Consider the following 17635-nt stretch of genomic DNA (forward strand, 5'->3'; position numbering starts at 1 on the left):
CTACAATAATTTTACCCCCCCCCCCCGGCACCATGGCCTGCTCTGTTCGGACGTTTGGTCTTCGTGATGGGCGCGAAATCCCTTTTGTGGAATTTTCAGGGGGAAAAAATTTGAGGAAAATTGTTCAATGTTAGTATCAATTGTTTGTTTGTGGTTTGAGTCCAGAAAATCCAGGCCAATGTTATTGTTACTGTATCTCCAGAATGCAACAGAAGCCCCCCCCCCCCCCCCCCCCCCCCGTCTCTCTGCTTTCCCTTGAAGCGCCGCAAAGAGGGGGGGGTTTACACTCGTCTCTGAAATAAAAGCAAAACAAAAACAAAACAGAAAACACACGCACTGAACGAAACATGGAAACTCAGGACTACATCTCCAGTACCATCGAGAAAACACGCAGAAAGAGAGCAAAGACTGCATATTCAAAGACATTAACACACAGATCGAGACAGCCTCCGAGAAATCATACAGGAGAGAAACAAACAAACAGAAAAAACCCTCACCAAACCATTTAGGAACGACAGCGAACACGGGACAACCGGAGCGTTTCGGACTGGGTTTCTCGCTATACGCCAAAAAGAAAGAAGAAGAAAAGAAAAACACAAAGGTGGAGCTTCATATTTTGACATAAACAGTCTACATACATAAAGTTACCATCAGTTCGGCCTTGCTGTGCATCTTGTGCTTTTCATAAAATGTGAAAACATACGAAGGCCACAATATTTTCTGGGTTTGGCTGTTTCCCTCTTTTTAACCCCTTAAACTTCAGGCCTATTGTTTAACCATTTATCTTAAGACAGATTATTTAGTCACTACTAGAAATTACTTGGAATAACAGCAATAACTGCTGTTATTTTATTCAATACAACCTTAGAGAACATAGATTAAAGTACTTTAAGTTGGTGTTGGGGTACGTCAAGAGGTTATTCAAGGATAAATAATGCATTAAATCTATATAGTCATTAATTGATAAGTTATAGTCAAAGGTTTGAAGCCCACCTCCTCCTCACTTAGATTAAAAATGACATTTTTATTGATTTTCGAAGTATAAATAAAATGTCCTCTACAATGAACAAAAATGAAGAAAATTGCTACTTTACTGCTGATTTTGGCAAAAAAAAAAAGTAAAAAATGTGCCATAACTTTTGCACAGGCCAAATTTTACTTAAAATTTATGTTATTTAAAATGTTAAATTCAGTAAATAAAGAGTAATTGTGCATTACAGTGTGCGGAAGTGTACTCTCTCTAGAGAATTTAATAATTTCTTTTTACTTCACAAATGAACAAAAACATAGCACCTGCTTGGTTCATGTTACAGATTTTCCCCCCTTTATTTGTAAAATTCAGCAAATAAACAGAAATTGTGCATCAAAGTTTGCAGGGGCGTGCTCTCTATAGAAGCGAAAGGTGTTCACTTATTTACAACTAGAAAATCAAAAAGACTAACTTCTATTTCTGACACATTTCAGTGCTAAATACCTGAACAGTATGAAGTTGTAGAGTGTAATTTTCAATGAATGAGTTTTATGTTAATAAAAAAAAAGGACAGAACTTTTAAACAGTGGTTAGTGTCGGCTACAATTTAGTCACTATCGACTGTGAAACTAATGTGTACATTCTGCAGTTGTGAGAGTGAGAAATTTAAGTTTGGACCTCCATGAAAAACACCCCTGGTCAAATTACGCGTGGTTAATTTTTAAAGTGAAAATACGTTTTTTTCAGGGCACTATTTGTTTGTAGACACTGTAAAAAATATAAAACATACAATATAAAAGGTGGCATACATTTGGCACCATATTTTATGCTTTATATTTTTCCCCTAATATGTTAAATTCAACAAATAAACAGTAACTGCGCATTAAAAGGTGTGTTCTCTGCAGAGGATATGACACTTAAATCAACAAAAGCATGCAGTTTGACCGGAGGTGGCAAAACTTTTGCAGACGACTGCCCAGATGCTGAGTTTAAGGGGTTAAAGAAGTTGGAGCAGTGCAGAATAAATGCCCGCAGAATGGAGGCCTACAGGCCTTCTTCAGTGATGTAGCTATAACTGAAACATTCATATATCTGTGGTAGCAGCTTCGAACAGATTGGGTGATTCAAGCCAACCAGAATGTTCCTACGAGACACGCTGAAAGTTTTCATCGCCACCCAGCAGATCAGTGGGATCATGTTTGGCATTCTAGCACACAGGATCTTTTCCTTTGACCTTTTTGGGGGGAGTTGGCTAAAAATGTCCAGAACAAATCCTATGGAGGGGAGAAAAACAAAGTGGTCCCCATCTTTTCCCCTTGCTTGATATTCTTCCTTCCCGACTCGGGTGGTAAATTTTGGAATTAGTGCAAGAAGCCTTAGGAGTTCGCATTTCTGCTGCGGCAGTACTGAGACATGTTTCGCGTGTGCATTCTGAGAAATTTCAAAGAAAAACAAGCAAACAAAAAAAAATGAAATGCGCGAGACTGACCGACAACCACGGCACGGACGACAAGAAGGAGACAGAGATCTTTTTTAAATTAAAAAAAAAAAAATTTAACAACAGTAAAGTTCAAGAGCAAAAGAAGTGGTAACATTTTAAAACGAGAAAATTGAGAAATTGGAAAAAAAAAATAGCAAAAAAGTAAACAGAGATCATTCCAGAACTTTCTTGTCCAGCGTGTCTTTGCCATTGGTCCGCGAGTAGGGCTCGAATGCGGACGAGCTGAGGTACCGCGCAGACAGTTCCTGCAGATTTCCGGCCAGCGAGCCAGCCATGGCAAGCGGCCCAGATGAGGAGATTCTGGAGGCCACAGAACCGAGCAGCGACGGCACGGGGAAGCTGAACAGGCCGTGGGGGGCAGGGGGCGACCCCTGTAGCCCAGTTACCGCCGTCGCCGAGCTGGTTGCCGCTGGCAACGGGGGGCTCCCAGCCGCTGAACCCGATCCGGACGCACTTCCCGTTCCGCCGCCACTTCCGCCGGAGGACGCCCCATTGGCAGTGATGCCGAGGGTGGGCGCACGTAGGGCGGAGCCGCAATGTGGCAGCAGGCCTGGTAGCCCAGGAGGGGTCAGGAGACGGCCCTGCTCCAGCAGCCGCAGCACGCTGCAGGTGGCCGCAGTCTCGGACACCACGGAGCGAAGCTCGGAGTCCTTCCCCTGATCCTTCTTCTGTTTTGTGCGACGGTTCTGGAACCACACCTTGACCTGGGAGAAAAATGGTACAGAGAGGAGACAAATAACTTAAAACAGGACAGTTGGGAAGCTATCTATCTAAGGGGAATTCCACTAAACTTTCAAAATTTTTAATCAGAGTGGAATGCTGTCCTAGAGAAATGAGTCAGAACTTCACAGTGGTGGTGACAGGAACCAGACGCCCACCTCTAAAAGCTCCCTCATTGAAAGTTAGTAAATGAAATGGTTATGAATACACTGCCTGATGTCTGAGAGTTGACATAAGCTTTTGGGTTACAACATATTTTTAATCCTCTAATAGTGCAGGGTGTTGTGAGGCAAATTTGTCCCCAAAGAAAATCTACTTTTTTAGGTTTTCAACTATTTTACCATCATCAGCTTTCCATATAAAAGCTCAAAAGACATGTGTAGGTTCACTGGTGGTTTTGAATAGTAAATAAAATATCTAAGATTAAGTGACCCTTATTAGTTCCACAACGGGGAAATTTCACCTCTGCGTTTAACCCATCCGTGAAGTGAAACACCACATACACTCTAGTGAGGCACACACACTAGGGGGCAGTGAGCACACTTGCCTGGAGTGGTGGGCAGCCCAATCTGCAGTGCCCAGGGAGCAGTTGGGGGTTAGGTGTCTTGCTCAAGGACACCTCAGTCATGTGCTGTCAGCCCTGGGGATCGAACCGGCAACCTTCTGGTCACAAGGCTGGTTCCCTAACCTCCAGCCCATGACTGTCCCGTCTATATTGTAGTCATAGCGACCCCTGGTTCCTATCACCACCATTCTGAAATCTGAACCATTTCCCACCCATCTCTCTGTTTACATCACACACACTGAATTATACAGACGTTTTCAAAGATGACTGTGAATTCATTTTCCACATTTCAGAATAACAGTGCAGATACCAAAACTATGAAATCACACAAGTTTAATTATATACTGAACTATCTTCTATTATGGACTGTTCACAGTAGCCCCTCTTTGACCTGATATATTTTTACCAACTCTCAGCATTCTCATAAGAAGCTTTCTGACTGAAGAAGTCATAAAGCAATGTGGAGGTCAACACTTTTAAAATTTTTTGGAAATAAATTGTAATACAAGCACTAATCGCGCCCATCAGTCAAGTCTAAGCTTTTGAATCTATGTGATTGGGTTTGGGGTGGAAGGGGTTAATAGAGAATTATAAGCAACTGAATAATTTTGGAATACATAAATAAATCCAGTTCAAAACAGCATAACCTAACAAGCAGCATAACATAACCAATGTCACACAGCTCTTTGTACTCAGAGAGCAGTCCAGGGTGTCTTTCTGACAGAAATGGCGGAGTCATTTGTGGCTCTGCAATGACTTTCGCGAGGGCGGGGTCTGACACAATGAAAGATAATTGTGGGCTTTTTTCTGTGGCGCAACACAGACCTGTTTTCTATTGACTGCAGCAAACATGATGCGCAACAGCTTCAAAAGAAAAGGACTGACCTCCTGTGAGTATGTGAGGCGCAAGTGCGTCACACTGGACTGCATACGTATAAAACCAGTGAAATAACTGACCATCTGACCGTTTATTCAATATCGATCCATCGGTCAAGCAATGAATCAATTAAACAATGAATCAGTCAGTCTTTCAATCAGTAGATTAGTTAGCCAAACAATCATTCACTCAGTCAGCATATCAGTCTTTCAAACAGAAAGAGAATCAGTCATTCAGTCAGTGAATCACTTCTACAAACAGACAGAGAATCAGTCATTCAGTCAGTGATTCAGTTCTTCAAACGGACAGAGAATCAATCATTCAGTCAGTGATTCAGTTCTTCAAACGGACAGAGAATCAGTCATTCACTCAGTGAATCAGTTCTTCAAGCGGACAGAGAATCAGTCATTCAGTCAGTGATTCAGTTCTTCAAACAGACAGAGAATCAATCTTTCAGTCAGTGAATCAGTTCTTCAAACGGACAGAGAATCAATCATTCAGTCAGTGATTCAGTTCTTCAAACGGACAGAGAATCAGTCATTCACTCAGTGAATCAGTTCTTCAAGCGGACAGAGAATCAGTCATTCACTCAGTGAATCAGTTCTTCAAGCGGACAGAGAATCAGTCATTCAGTCAGTGAATCAGTTCTTCAAACGGACAGAGAATCAATTGTTCAGTCAGTGAATCAGTCCTTCAAACAATCAGCAAATCAATCATTTAAACGGTCGGTGAATCAATCAGTCAGTAAATAAATTAATATGCCTGTTACTCAATCAGTCAGCGAATCAGTCACTGAACAAAATATTCAGTCAATAAATAAGTGACTCAATCAATGAGTGAGCCAGTGAATGAATCAATCAATCAATTAGTAAGTCAATCAGTCAGTGAATCTTTATAACTTTATATTTATGTTATATTCACATTTAAAAAAGGTTACACAATTTTTCAGTTCTCTTGAGTGATAAATAAATATAAAAAATAAAAACAAAGAAATAAAGAACATTCAATGAACACTTCAGCACAAAAGAAAAAATACTCAACTAATAAAAAATAGACGTGTGTCAGTGTGTATACTAGTGCGTGTGTGTGTGTGTGTGTGTGTGTGTGTGAGTGAGTGAGTGAGTGAGTGAGTGAGTGTGTGTGTGTGTGTGTGTGTGTGTGTGTGTGTGGAGGTGCTGATATTTCTAAACATATGGCTTGTGTTACTCTGGGGGAGCTGGGTTAGTGGGTCACACACACACACACACACACACACACACACACACTCTCTTGAGTCTGTTTCTTCTCTCAGCTCTCAGCACGTTTCTTCTCATTTACTTACTAGTGATTCAGTGAAACGGTCAGCAATGTAAACTGTGGACAGCAGAATACTTATAGAAACTAAAAAAATAAGCAGCACATTATAACACTTTAAACACTATCATCATCATCATCATCATCATCGATGATAATAGAAAACTGAATTTAAATATAAGTTTGATGTTTTATGTAAACATGGTTAAAATTCATCAATACCGTCCACTCCTCAGTCCACAGACCATATATGGAAACTAAGCTGAAAAAATTTTTTTTTTAACTTTATTATGTTTTTGTGATGTCACTAAAACCAGCTAATCTGTATCTTATTTAATCTTATTTGCCTATTTTTAGCCCCACCCACTCACACTGATATTATAAAGAGGGTTTGAGCCAGTACCGTACGAGTGGGTCAATAAAGAGTCTACCAGTGTAATCGACACGTTGAAATGAAAGCAAATATGAGACGGAAGGAAAGAGAAGAGACGTGTGAATAGAATAGAGAGATGATGGAGACAAAAAGAAAAGAGAACGAGGGGGCAAAGAATGAGGAGATAGGCAGAGAGAAATAAAGAGAAAAAGGACAGATAAAGAGAGATAACAGCAAGCATGGAGAGAGGACTAAAGAGAGATAAGAGAGAAAAGGAAAAAGAAAAAACGAGATAGAAATAGAGGGAAAAGTAATATAAATAAGATAAAAAAGAAAGCAAGAAAAAGTAAAAAAGAAAAGAAAAAGAGAGTAAGAAGAGAGAGAAATAAAAAAGAGACAGCAATAAAGACAAAAAATGAAATGAGAGAGAGAGAGAGAGAGAGAGAGGGAGAGAGAGAGAGAGAGAGAGAAAGGAGTGCATGCACAGTTCAGTGGTTCAGCTTCGTGAGCTCAACCCGCTGACCTCTGGTTGACCCCAGACCGGAGCACGAGGTGGAAATGCATCATACTCTTTTTTTTAAGCTGGCTTCACACACACACACACACACACACACACACACACACACACACACACACACACACACACACACACACACACACACACACAGTCCCTCTGAAAATAAGGCCTCGCTCACACAACGGCTTCACACACTCAGCAGACGGAGGAGGAGAGCAGTCTGTAATAAACGATCACACACAGCAGTTATGATGCTGATTCATGTCATCATACTAGAGACATTAGGAGTCGTAATAAAACAGCCAGCAGCAAAATACCACCCAATAAACACGGCTGAACTGTAAACTAATACAACACAGCCTGATTCAGATGGACTGAAGGCCTCATGAACACTGACACACACTGAAAACACACACACACATAATCAGCCTCTGCTTTCTGGGACAGGAACAGCTTCCACATTTAGGAATACTGAGTTTGGAAAACACTGTGCTCTTTAATTTTTGTCCATTTTCTATCTTATATACATATATACCTGCTCATGGAACAAAACCTCGTATCTCCAAAATAGTAACTTCACAGGAGAAAGAAAAAATACTCTTTACTTTTAATGCAAGTCAATGGAACCAGACATTTTTTCACATCATTTTGGGTCGTTTCTTTTGGTCCATTCATCAGGAACTTTTAGACATTTTAAAATGATGTCAAAAACTGAAAAACGGCAAAAAATGGATGGAGATGGAGATGGAGGTTTTGTTCCGACAGCAGTGAGATATATATATATATATATATATATATATATATATATATATATATGTCTGTGTATATGCACAAAAGCACTGTGCACCTTTGAATGTTTTACAGTGATATATAAATTGTCCCATTTGAACAATTTATAATTGCCATCTTGTTCCAATTTTTTTTTATTGTTATGTATACACAAGGATACACTCTGCATAACAACAAACAAAATATTTTTTGCATTTGCGTTTGCGTTCCAACATTTCTTTGATTCAGTGCTTCACACCTTCATCACAAAATGACATGAGAATATAATAAATAATATATTCATACCCTCTCAGCTTTACTTCAGACCTGTGGGAAATGCTTTATAGATTTTTAATTTGTTTGCATGCATTCATACATATAGTATGTCTGCATGTGTGTATATAAACACAGTGTGAAAAAGTCTTGAAAGCTCTCTTTGCAGTAAGTGTGTTTTACCAGTTAAAATGCTATATAGCACATAAATGCTGTTGAACATGTTGTTTTCAGTGAAGTCATGAATATGTAGGTTCAGTTAGAAGGACGCAGGTTTCGCTGCGCTCCAGCCATTACAGGGGTTTGTTCAACTCCATCAGCTGCAGCATTTAATTTAATGAAGGATTGACAAGATAAACCGGACGGCATCTGCAAAGACTCGACCCACAAACAACCACAATGGACTGTATATTTCGCTTTTTTCTAACGTTAGTGTTTTTTTCTTGTAGAAATAAATGTTTACTGCCCAGTTAATGCTTTGGTGTATTTCTATGACTACAATTTGTGCAGACGAACATATGGGTCTGTATGCGAGTACCTGCGTTTCGGACAGGTTGAGCTGGCGTGCGAGCTCTGTCCTCTCCCGGCCCACAACATACTGACAGCGCTGGAACTCCATCTCCAGCCTGTAGAGCTGCTCCGCCGTGAAGGACGTCCGAGTCCGCTTGGGCCGGTCCAGATCCAGACCCTTCGGCAAGATGATCTCGCGGATCGAGCCTTTAGCGTCTGAAAAGATAAACAATCTTTTGTGAGCCGAAATCGAAATTCATGCGTTATAATGAGAAAACAACAGATATGTACACATGCTCTGTACTTACAGAAAACAAACAAAATAAACATTTTTCTGTGGAACAATATCATACAATTGTTTTACACAATTTAATATGCTGAAAAAAGAAATAAATTATAAATAAGAATAAGTAAACTGCTGTTAAAAAAAATAGGGAGAGCAAACAAAATATATGAACAAGATTTAAATAAATAATACAAATAAAAAAAATGTAAAAAGGGGGGAAAAAGATTTATACAATATTATATATTGTCACAAATCTACTTAAAATGATCTGTATAAATTCAGAACGCTGCTGTATTAGATCGTGTTTCCTGGCTTATGTAAAGCGTGTTGTATATTTACTCCAGTGATTTTTCTGTTCTCAATCTGGTATTGGAACGCTTCCAGTTCGTTTTCCCCCAGAGAACTGAGCTCCAGTTTAAACATCCACTTACAGTGACACAGCCAATTTGGCAGGATCAAAAGAGAATATATAAACGTAAAATAAAAAATATAGACAAATATGAATTTTATACATTTTCAATTGCTTATTTTTTTAATATTCCTACACAGTCTGAGGTAAACCTTCAGCGTTATTACTGTTGTTCAGACAGACCTGAAATTACGGCACTCAAACGATTAAAGAATACTTATTTTTAAACAGTTATAAATTATAAATAATATTTTCAAGAAAATTCTAATATAGTAAACTGTTAATCATATTGCATGAAAAACAAACACCTGCTGCCTATTTGTAATATAAAGAAATACAGTCATTTTAATAATATGTACAAAAGCAACATCAATAAAAAAAATGGGGAATTTTGTTGAAATTTGGGAAAAATGTCATTCCTTTCTGAGCACACAAGTTTTAACGTCTTTAGCTCTAAATGGCTCCTTCACAGTTAAACAGGAATAGGGCCTGCTCAGCCACGGCTGGAGGAAATAAGACAATCATTTCATCAGCTTAATTTCATTGGCGTTTGATCGGGTCTCTGTGTGATCATGATCCGAGTTTGGGAGAGTAAATCAGAAACGGAGCTCACAGCCCTGCGGATTTCGGAAACTGCTCAGCGTGAACTTCAGCGCTCCACACTTTATTTAATAGAAATGTAAATTCAGACGCTGCTCTGGTTGTGGATTATGGGAGTGATATAATGGGAGTTTTAATCTGATTCTGAAATCTGTTACTGGACCTCAGGTCTGATCTCTACAGCGCTGGTTGCTAGTGTTCAGGAAAGAAAAAAAAAAACAAGCAAAAAATACATTTAAAATTTAGATTTTCCTTCAAAACTTAACAATTCGCCTTTAAGCATCATAGTCAGTCACACTGACTGGAGACAACAGTAATAAATATATGAGTAAACAGGGAGTTTCCAACTTTTTTGCAAAAGTAAGAAAAATACAAATTCTAACTGAAAGCAACATTACTTATATATTATAATGTATAAACAAAATTACCTGTGCATAATGACTTTATCAGTTGATTTATATGCAACAAATGACCATTTAAAAATTGATATGATTGCCTTTAGCGCAACACGTTTCACTGTTTATTAGATAGATCTTTTTTTTACATATGCTCAATTTTATTTGAAAGAAGCAACAAAAAGTGTTTTTTTTTTTTATTAATTAATTAATTTATTTTTATTGAATTTAAAATTAAAATTCAGAAATTCACTGCCACACTTCTACAGCCTAAACGCCAGAACTGGAGAGAGTGGCCACCGTCTTGTGAGAGGTAACCAAGCATGAGCAGAGACCTTAAATTCATACCCCCAAGCAGAATAAGAACCTTTTTAACAATATTAGAAGGAATTTCAGTAAAATTTCCAGTAAGATTCGAAAATATAATCCAAACCAACACATACTGCCCAAAAGATGTGCCTGCTTTCACATAAAAGCGGCCCTCGTTTGAGTGTTTCCATTAATTCCACTAAGCAATGAAGAACTTAGAAATCCAAAGAGACCACCTTCCTAGTTTATTAGAGAAACTGATTCCAAACATTAATTCTGATAAGAACCAAAGAGTTTATGAGCTGGACCAGCAGAAGATTTGCTTGCTGCTACACAGATTCCATTGAAAAATTACAATATACAAGAATTTATCAACCTGGACTGCAACAGACTGCATGGAAGATATACCTGCTTTCATGGAAAATTACTCCATAATTAAATTACAATTTATATTTAAGAACTGCCTGGCAATATGCCTGCTATTATGGAAACAGACTCTTCAATAAGAATTTTAAAATTTACGGACTGGACAACGGTATTCTGTCTAGATTTGCCAGCTTTTAATGAAAAATGAAGTTGATTCAGATAAAAATGTAAAGATTTGTAAAATACACCTGTCTTTTACAGTAGGGGTTCCCTTCCAGAAGAGTTTCTGGAAACTTACCTCTAACCAGTATCCTCCGGCAGTAGTCCGGATCCCCCGAGCTCGTCCTGCTTTTCTCATGGTTGTCCACAGCTCCGGACGGGCCAAAGGACTCCTGCGGCTCCTTCAGCAGCGTTTTAGAAAGGTTCCCCTGGGGCTCCTTCCCCTCCTTCCCTCCCTCCTTCAGCCCGTTCTTCAGAACCATCCCCGGCTCCGGCTCCTGGCTGTACCGGACATCCATCGCTAGCCTCGTCCCAATCGGAGAAACAACTCTTCTCCTTCTCCTCCTTCTTCTTTGTTAGGCCAAAGAACAAAACAGGGGTAGAAAAAAAGAAAATGCGATAACAGGAGAGTATCCTGTTAGTCCAGCGTTCCCGATAATGCCGGTTTTTTTTGTCTCGCCGCGTGCGAAACAACAGCAGCTATTGGGACGCTTGAGCCAGGGAGCTAATGCCTCATCTTTTCCAGCGCTCTATTATCAGTGTCCAATGCTAGCTTCTTCACCCAGTGATCGCAGAGTTTTTTTTCTTGCCCCCCCCAAAAAAATAATAATCGCAATTTGGCGTCCCCCCACTCCTCGTTAGCCTGATAGGGACGATCTCCGAACAATCAGAGCTTGGGACGGACGCATCGTTCGCTCGTTCCGAATTGATTACGGTAATTTTGCTCCGCGCTTTTCGGGATTTGCGTAACCTCCCTGAACGCACTAAATTGTTTGGGGGGAAATATATTGCGCCGCTAATGGAGGGGTGCGCTGCCTACGACCCCTCTTCTTCCAGCCCGTCCTCGCACGCACACACATACACGCTCACGCTAAGGATCCCAGTCAAATGATTGGTCTTGGATCACGAAAGAGAGCGCACGCAGACTCTCAAGCACTCGCGCACACATTCGCGCGCACCCAACGGAGCCCTCGAGAGGAAAAAAAAAGTTCCAGTCCAGCCCCGGGTGTCCCACGGCTCAGATGGGATGGATGATTTTTCAGTCTTTGATCACATTTAGTGACCAGCCGGCAAAGTCTGGATCGTTACGATAGATGTTAATATACAAATGGACGAAGTGAGTACGGCAGGGGTAGAGACGGAGAGTTGATTGAGCAAGAGAAGCAGGGATACGAAAAAGGAAAAATATGAATGGAATAAAACACGGAATTAAAAATTTGTAGGTCTCCTCAAGTTCCCTTAAAACCGACCATAAAAGAAAACGACAGAAATTTGGACATCTTAAAACAGGCCTTTAAAACGGCGTCAAATGCACACCCACCGCAGCAAAGTCTCGAGCAAAAAAACCCTGTCAAATAAAAACCTGCCAGCAGCCCGAGAGCACACGCTCGAGAAGCAGCCCACCACCGCCCACACACACCCTCCTTCCAGCCTGCTACACGCCCGCCCACCCCACTTTGAGCTATTTTCATTGTCGCAGCGACAATATCTGGGAGAATAGCGGTGGTGGGTAATCCAATAAGACCATTGATTAGGCTACAATGATTCAATTCAAGCCAATAGCCGTGCGCCCGGGCCCTTCTTGTCACCTTGTTGGGCCAGAGGGGCTTTTCCCTCTTCCCTCTGACCCCCCCCTCCACCCCACCCCTTTGTAAAGCCTTTCACTGCTTTATGGGAAAGGGAGAGCACAAGGGGAGAAAGATGGCAATTATCTAATTGGACTATTAACAAACAATTCAGCGAGTGTGTCTGGTAGGGAGTAGTGGGAAGACCGGGCGGGAGCTGGGGTGGGGGGGGGAGGTGTTCTCCGCTGCACTAACTTCATTCAGAGAGTGTGTAGAAGCGGCCTGTTGAAGAGCGAGAGAGAGAGAGTGAGGGAGGGAGAGATTGTTTAAAGAAGAAGAGCTAAGTGGAGGAGGGGAGGGATTGTTTGAAGAAAAGGTAAGAAGAGGGCTCGGAGAGGGGGGCCCGAAAAGCTGCTGGAGTTGAGGCTTGGGAAAAAAGGAGGGTTTGGTTTGACAGTGACCAGCTGTAAGGCCTCAACTCTGCAGCTAGGACGACAAAAGCTAGGCGTCCCAGGACGAAGAAAATAACAAGTGAAAGCATCTAAAACAGGCATTTTTCATTCTATTTGAATCCATCAATGATTGTTGCATTAAAACCTTTTTTTTACACCATTTGAAAATGCCATCAGTTCCTTTACGCTTTAAGAACATTTAATGATAAACAGACCAACAAAAATGCCCCAATTACATTCTTGTTGTTTAATCTCATTTAGTTACATTAAAAGTTAAAAGTCTTCTATAAACTCATCACTGCAGGGGTTTTCTTCCAGCAGCAACTAGACTTGTAGTCAATCTTTTCACTGAATACATTCTTACATACTTTTATTAACCGTTTAGGAATTACAGCCATTTTTTTTTACCTTTTCACAGGCTTAAAAGTAATTGAAAAAACAATTATAAACACAAGGATTATTTTCAATACTTGGATGCAAATCATTTTCAGTCAATTACTGCCTGAAGTCCTGAACCAAATGCTGAGTTTCCTCCCCTGACAGGACTTTACTGTATAACACCTTCAGTAACTGCATGTTCGAGGGTCTTTTCGCCTTCAATTTTGTCTTCAGTGAGTGAAAACCTGCTCAACTGAGTTGATGTCAGGTGATTGACTCAGCCATTTGAGATCATTCCTTTTCTTTGCCTTAAGAAGCTCTTGATTTGCTTCCACAGTATGTTTTGGCTAATTATCTCTCTGTACTGTTAAGCACCATTCCGATCAATTTTGCAGGATTTGATTGAATCTGAGCAGAAAGTGTAGCTCTGTACAATCCAGAATTCAGCGTGCTTCTTCTATCAGCAGCTAAGTCATCTATAAACACCAGTCACCCAGTTCCACTGGCAGCCATACATGCCTATGCCTTAATACTACCTCCACCATGTTTCACAGATGATGTGGTGTGCTTCAGATCATGAGCTCTTCCTTTCCTTCTCCCCATTCTTCTCTTTCTGTCATTCTGGTTAGTTAATCTTGGTTTCATCTGTCAGAGGAATCTTGTTCCAGAACTGGGCAGGCTTTTAAGATGTTTTCTAGCAAAGTCTAATCTGACCTTTCTGTTCTTGAGTGTTACCAGTGGTTTGCATCTTGAGGTAAACTCTCTGTATTTACATTCGCATTGTTATCAGATCTGTTCATCTAAACACAACGCAACCAACATATCAATTCACATTGTGATTGGACCTGTTAATCTAAATGCAACACAACCAGCATATTTCCATTCACGTTGTTATCAGATCTGTTCATCTAAACACAACAAAACCAGCATATTTCCATTCACACTGTGATCAGATTTCTGTCTAATCTAAACACAATGCATTTCAATGCACACTGCTAATATAAACATAACCCAGTCAGATAATCTTTATTCCTATTGTGATCAGGTCTGTGGGTGAGCTATATGCAGTGCAGGATTTGTTTGTTACCTATATGCAAGACAGCCTGCTCGTCTACCTTCACAGTTTAATGTCATGTCAGCGGCACCCACAAGTTTCAGCACCGTTCCCATCACTCTTGTTAAGCAAGTTATTTTTAGGCATATGAGTGTGTATTCAAACGTAGGCTTTACAAAGGCTAAAGTTGAAAAGCCATTCGTTGCCTGTGAAGGACAGAACACAGTTCTCCCACACACCTGCCTGCCATCTCCAACCCATATTCTTCTGAGCAAACATACACAAATCACCATCTTTTCTCTCTCTGCAACTATGTATGATGGCTTGGACAGTCTGTGCAATCTGTAAATTCAAAATACAGGGTGTATTTAAAAAAAAAAGACAAGTGTAAATGAACTGTTACTGACAATGAAGATCAGATCATGCTAATCAGTACCCAGGGCCTGGCACTACAGGCTTTGAAGGAGTTGTTCAGCGAAAAGTCTAATTTACATAGCATGTGAAATACAGCTGATCAGCCAAAATATGTTTGGTTTAAGCATGAATGTATATTACACTATCCGTCCAAAAGTATCCAGACAGCCCATCTAATGAGTGAATTTAGCTACATTTCTCACTCATTGTTGATGTAGGTTGTAAAATCTTCATTGAAAAGCACTAACCAATTGAATGGGACACTCTGAAGCAGCCATATGAGCCTATGGTCACTATGCCAATGGCAAGCTTGGGCTAGAGGGGAATAAAGCCCCCAGCCTTGGGCTGTGGAGCAGTGGAACTATGCTCTCTGGAGTGATGGAGCTCCATCCAATACCTTTGGGATGAGCTGGAGTGATCCACCAACATCAGTACCTGACCTCAATAATGCTCAATCAAATCTTCACAGCAATGTTCACCATGTAGTGTAATGCCAAGCTCTAAACTGCAAGCTCTTTTATGTCAGCACAGTGTTAAGGATGTAACTAAGGAGGCCAAGATTGCTAATGAGGCTAACTACTCAAGCTGATGCTTGCTAAGTCTAGAGAACAATGCACTGAGTGTGTTTACATGAACATGATAATCTGATAACTGTAGAAAATCAGATTTTGTCAGTAATCTGATCAACACGTTTACATGCACTTGGGCAATCAGATAATGGAAAACTCCAGGTCTATATGAATCAGGGAGTAATCAGATTTCTGATTTATAACCAGCCAATAAACTCACGGAAGAAGACGTGACGTAAGTGTAACGTAAAACTCAGACTTCATGCCACAGTTTGTTTTTAAACCCATCGAGTCACTTCACCTGAAAATATGAAAATGTGTCATGTAGAAGATGAAGAATATTTAAATCCTTCATTTCGACAAGTATGTACTGGTTTCAGTGTCACTTTTAAAGTGTTTTGCTGCATCTCACGGGAACACTTATTTCCGGTACCACAGCCTGTTTTCACACATGCACAGACTGAGAAATATGAAAGAAATCAGAGTAAGAGTTCACATACACTGAAATCTCCTTACTACAGCTCTTTTGATCAGATTGCTTACATGACCATTTGAATAATCAGATAACTGCAGAAATCCGACACAATCAATCTTACAAATACTTTGTGTAGAAGATGACGAGCCCTCATCAGCATGCAATGTTGCACACGTTAGCTCTGTTAGTTCTCCTGAAATAGCCTCATTTGACACAGGAACCTACTGATTTACTAATACCAAAGTCTCTTTTTTACACTTTTCCCCTCCCCATGGCTAACCGACTATCCATTAGTTAAAGCTGCACTTTGTACGGTATTTTTATCAAAATTTAAACAAATAGCATTGAATAATAACAGGGCTAAAATATGGAGAGTGTGGTGCTACAGCGAGTCGCCCTGTAAAACTTGAACTAAAAGTCAGAGATGTCAGGTCGGGGGTTTTTCCCACCACGTTGTGCATCTTTATGCATTAACATCACATGCACAGACTCAGAAAGATGGTCTGGCTTGATGTTTAGGTCTCAAATGATCTCAAAATCAACATTATACTGATAAAGATGTGATGACATCCATCCATCCTCAACCGCTTATCCGGGTCCGGGTCGCGGGGGCAGCGGCCTAAGCAAAGAGACCCAGGCCTCCCTCTCCCCCGCCACCTCCTCCAGCTCTTCTGGAGGGATGCCGAGGCGTTCCCAAGACAGTTGAGAGATATAATCCCTCCAACGTATCCTGGGTCTTCCTCAGGGTCTCCTCCCTGTCGGACATGTCTGGAAGACCTCCCTAGGGAGGCGTCCAGAGGCCATCCTTACCAGATGCCCGTACCACCTCGACTAGCTTCTCTCAACATGGAGGAACAGCGGCTCTACTCCGAGCCTCTCCGGAATCGCCGATCTTCTCACCCTATCTCTAAGGATGAGCCCGGCGGCCCTGCGGAGAAAGCTCATTTCGGTCACATGTATCCGCGATCTCGTTCTTTCGGTCACTACCCAAAGCTCGTGACCAGAGGTGTGATGACAATAGTAGATAATTCACTCATATCCTCAGAAGACGTGTCCATCACCAAGTTTTGTTTAAGTTCTCTTTCACTTATCCGATTTATCTTGGGGGCGAAGGACAATCCATACTACAAAATGTTCTTCCACATATATCGTACAGTTACACATTTCCACCAAAGAGGTCTCCAATTCCCTAAATCTTACATGGGTGCAGCCTTTAAGTCTTACAGGTTTCATTTTTTTCTAAACTGCCTGGCACTTTTCTGGGCACAGCTGGCAACGCTGTCTTAAGTGTCAATGCCCCACTGAGCAGAAACATTTAACACAGCCATTAGAGGAAAGATTACAGATTACAGCAGGGCGAAGAAGACAGACATCAAGATAGACACCTCGATTGCACTGCCACATTCTGGGCAGCACAAAAGCACTAATCAGTTAAATCTAAAGGTAAATCTAAATCTAAAGGTAAATCTAAATCTAAGTATCACTTTCAATGCTCTCTCTGCTAGTCCTCATGATATGAACACTGTATGGGTGGATTAAGCCTTTCATTACACATGTGTATACATAAAATAATTGCACATAATGTCAATAAAGTTACAAAAATACAGATATATTATTTCATTTATACAGAATATTCTTTTTTCAAAAATAACCAATTTGTGGGCTGTGAGACAACTTTTAATGAACGACTCAATCAGACGTGCGTTGTGCAGAAATACATTAGACTCTGACGCACTATGGAGAGGAATTCATGCCAAATTGAAAAGCAATCACTACA

The 17635-nt window shown here is 40.6% G+C and overlaps 1 protein-coding gene across 1 annotated transcript in view; it reads right to left on the reverse strand.

Annotated features, from left to right (window-relative positions):
- Positions 1 to 1301: 1301 nt before the first annotated feature.
- The window catches only part of vax1 (ventral anterior homeobox 1), a 38099-nt gene continuing 21765 nt past the window's right edge, over positions 1302 to 17635 (reverse strand). The window contains exons 3-5 of the mRNA XM_017704994.2: positions 11031 to 11302; positions 8396 to 8583; positions 1302 to 3175 (exon numbers count right to left, since the gene is read on the reverse strand). Of these exons, the coding sequence (XP_017560483.1) occupies positions 2624 to 3175; positions 8396 to 8583; positions 11031 to 11250 (960 nt within the window). The 5' untranslated portion in view covers positions 11251 to 11302 and the 3' untranslated portion in view covers positions 1302 to 2623. The remainder of the gene's footprint in view (positions 3176 to 8395; positions 8584 to 11030; positions 11303 to 17635) is intronic.

This window comes from Pygocentrus nattereri, chromosome 10 (genome assembly GCF_015220715.1).
Source record: "Pygocentrus nattereri isolate fPygNat1 chromosome 10, fPygNat1.pri, whole genome shotgun sequence".
In the NCBI taxonomy this organism is placed as follows: Eukaryota; Metazoa; Chordata; class Actinopteri; order Characiformes; family Serrasalmidae; genus Pygocentrus; species Pygocentrus nattereri.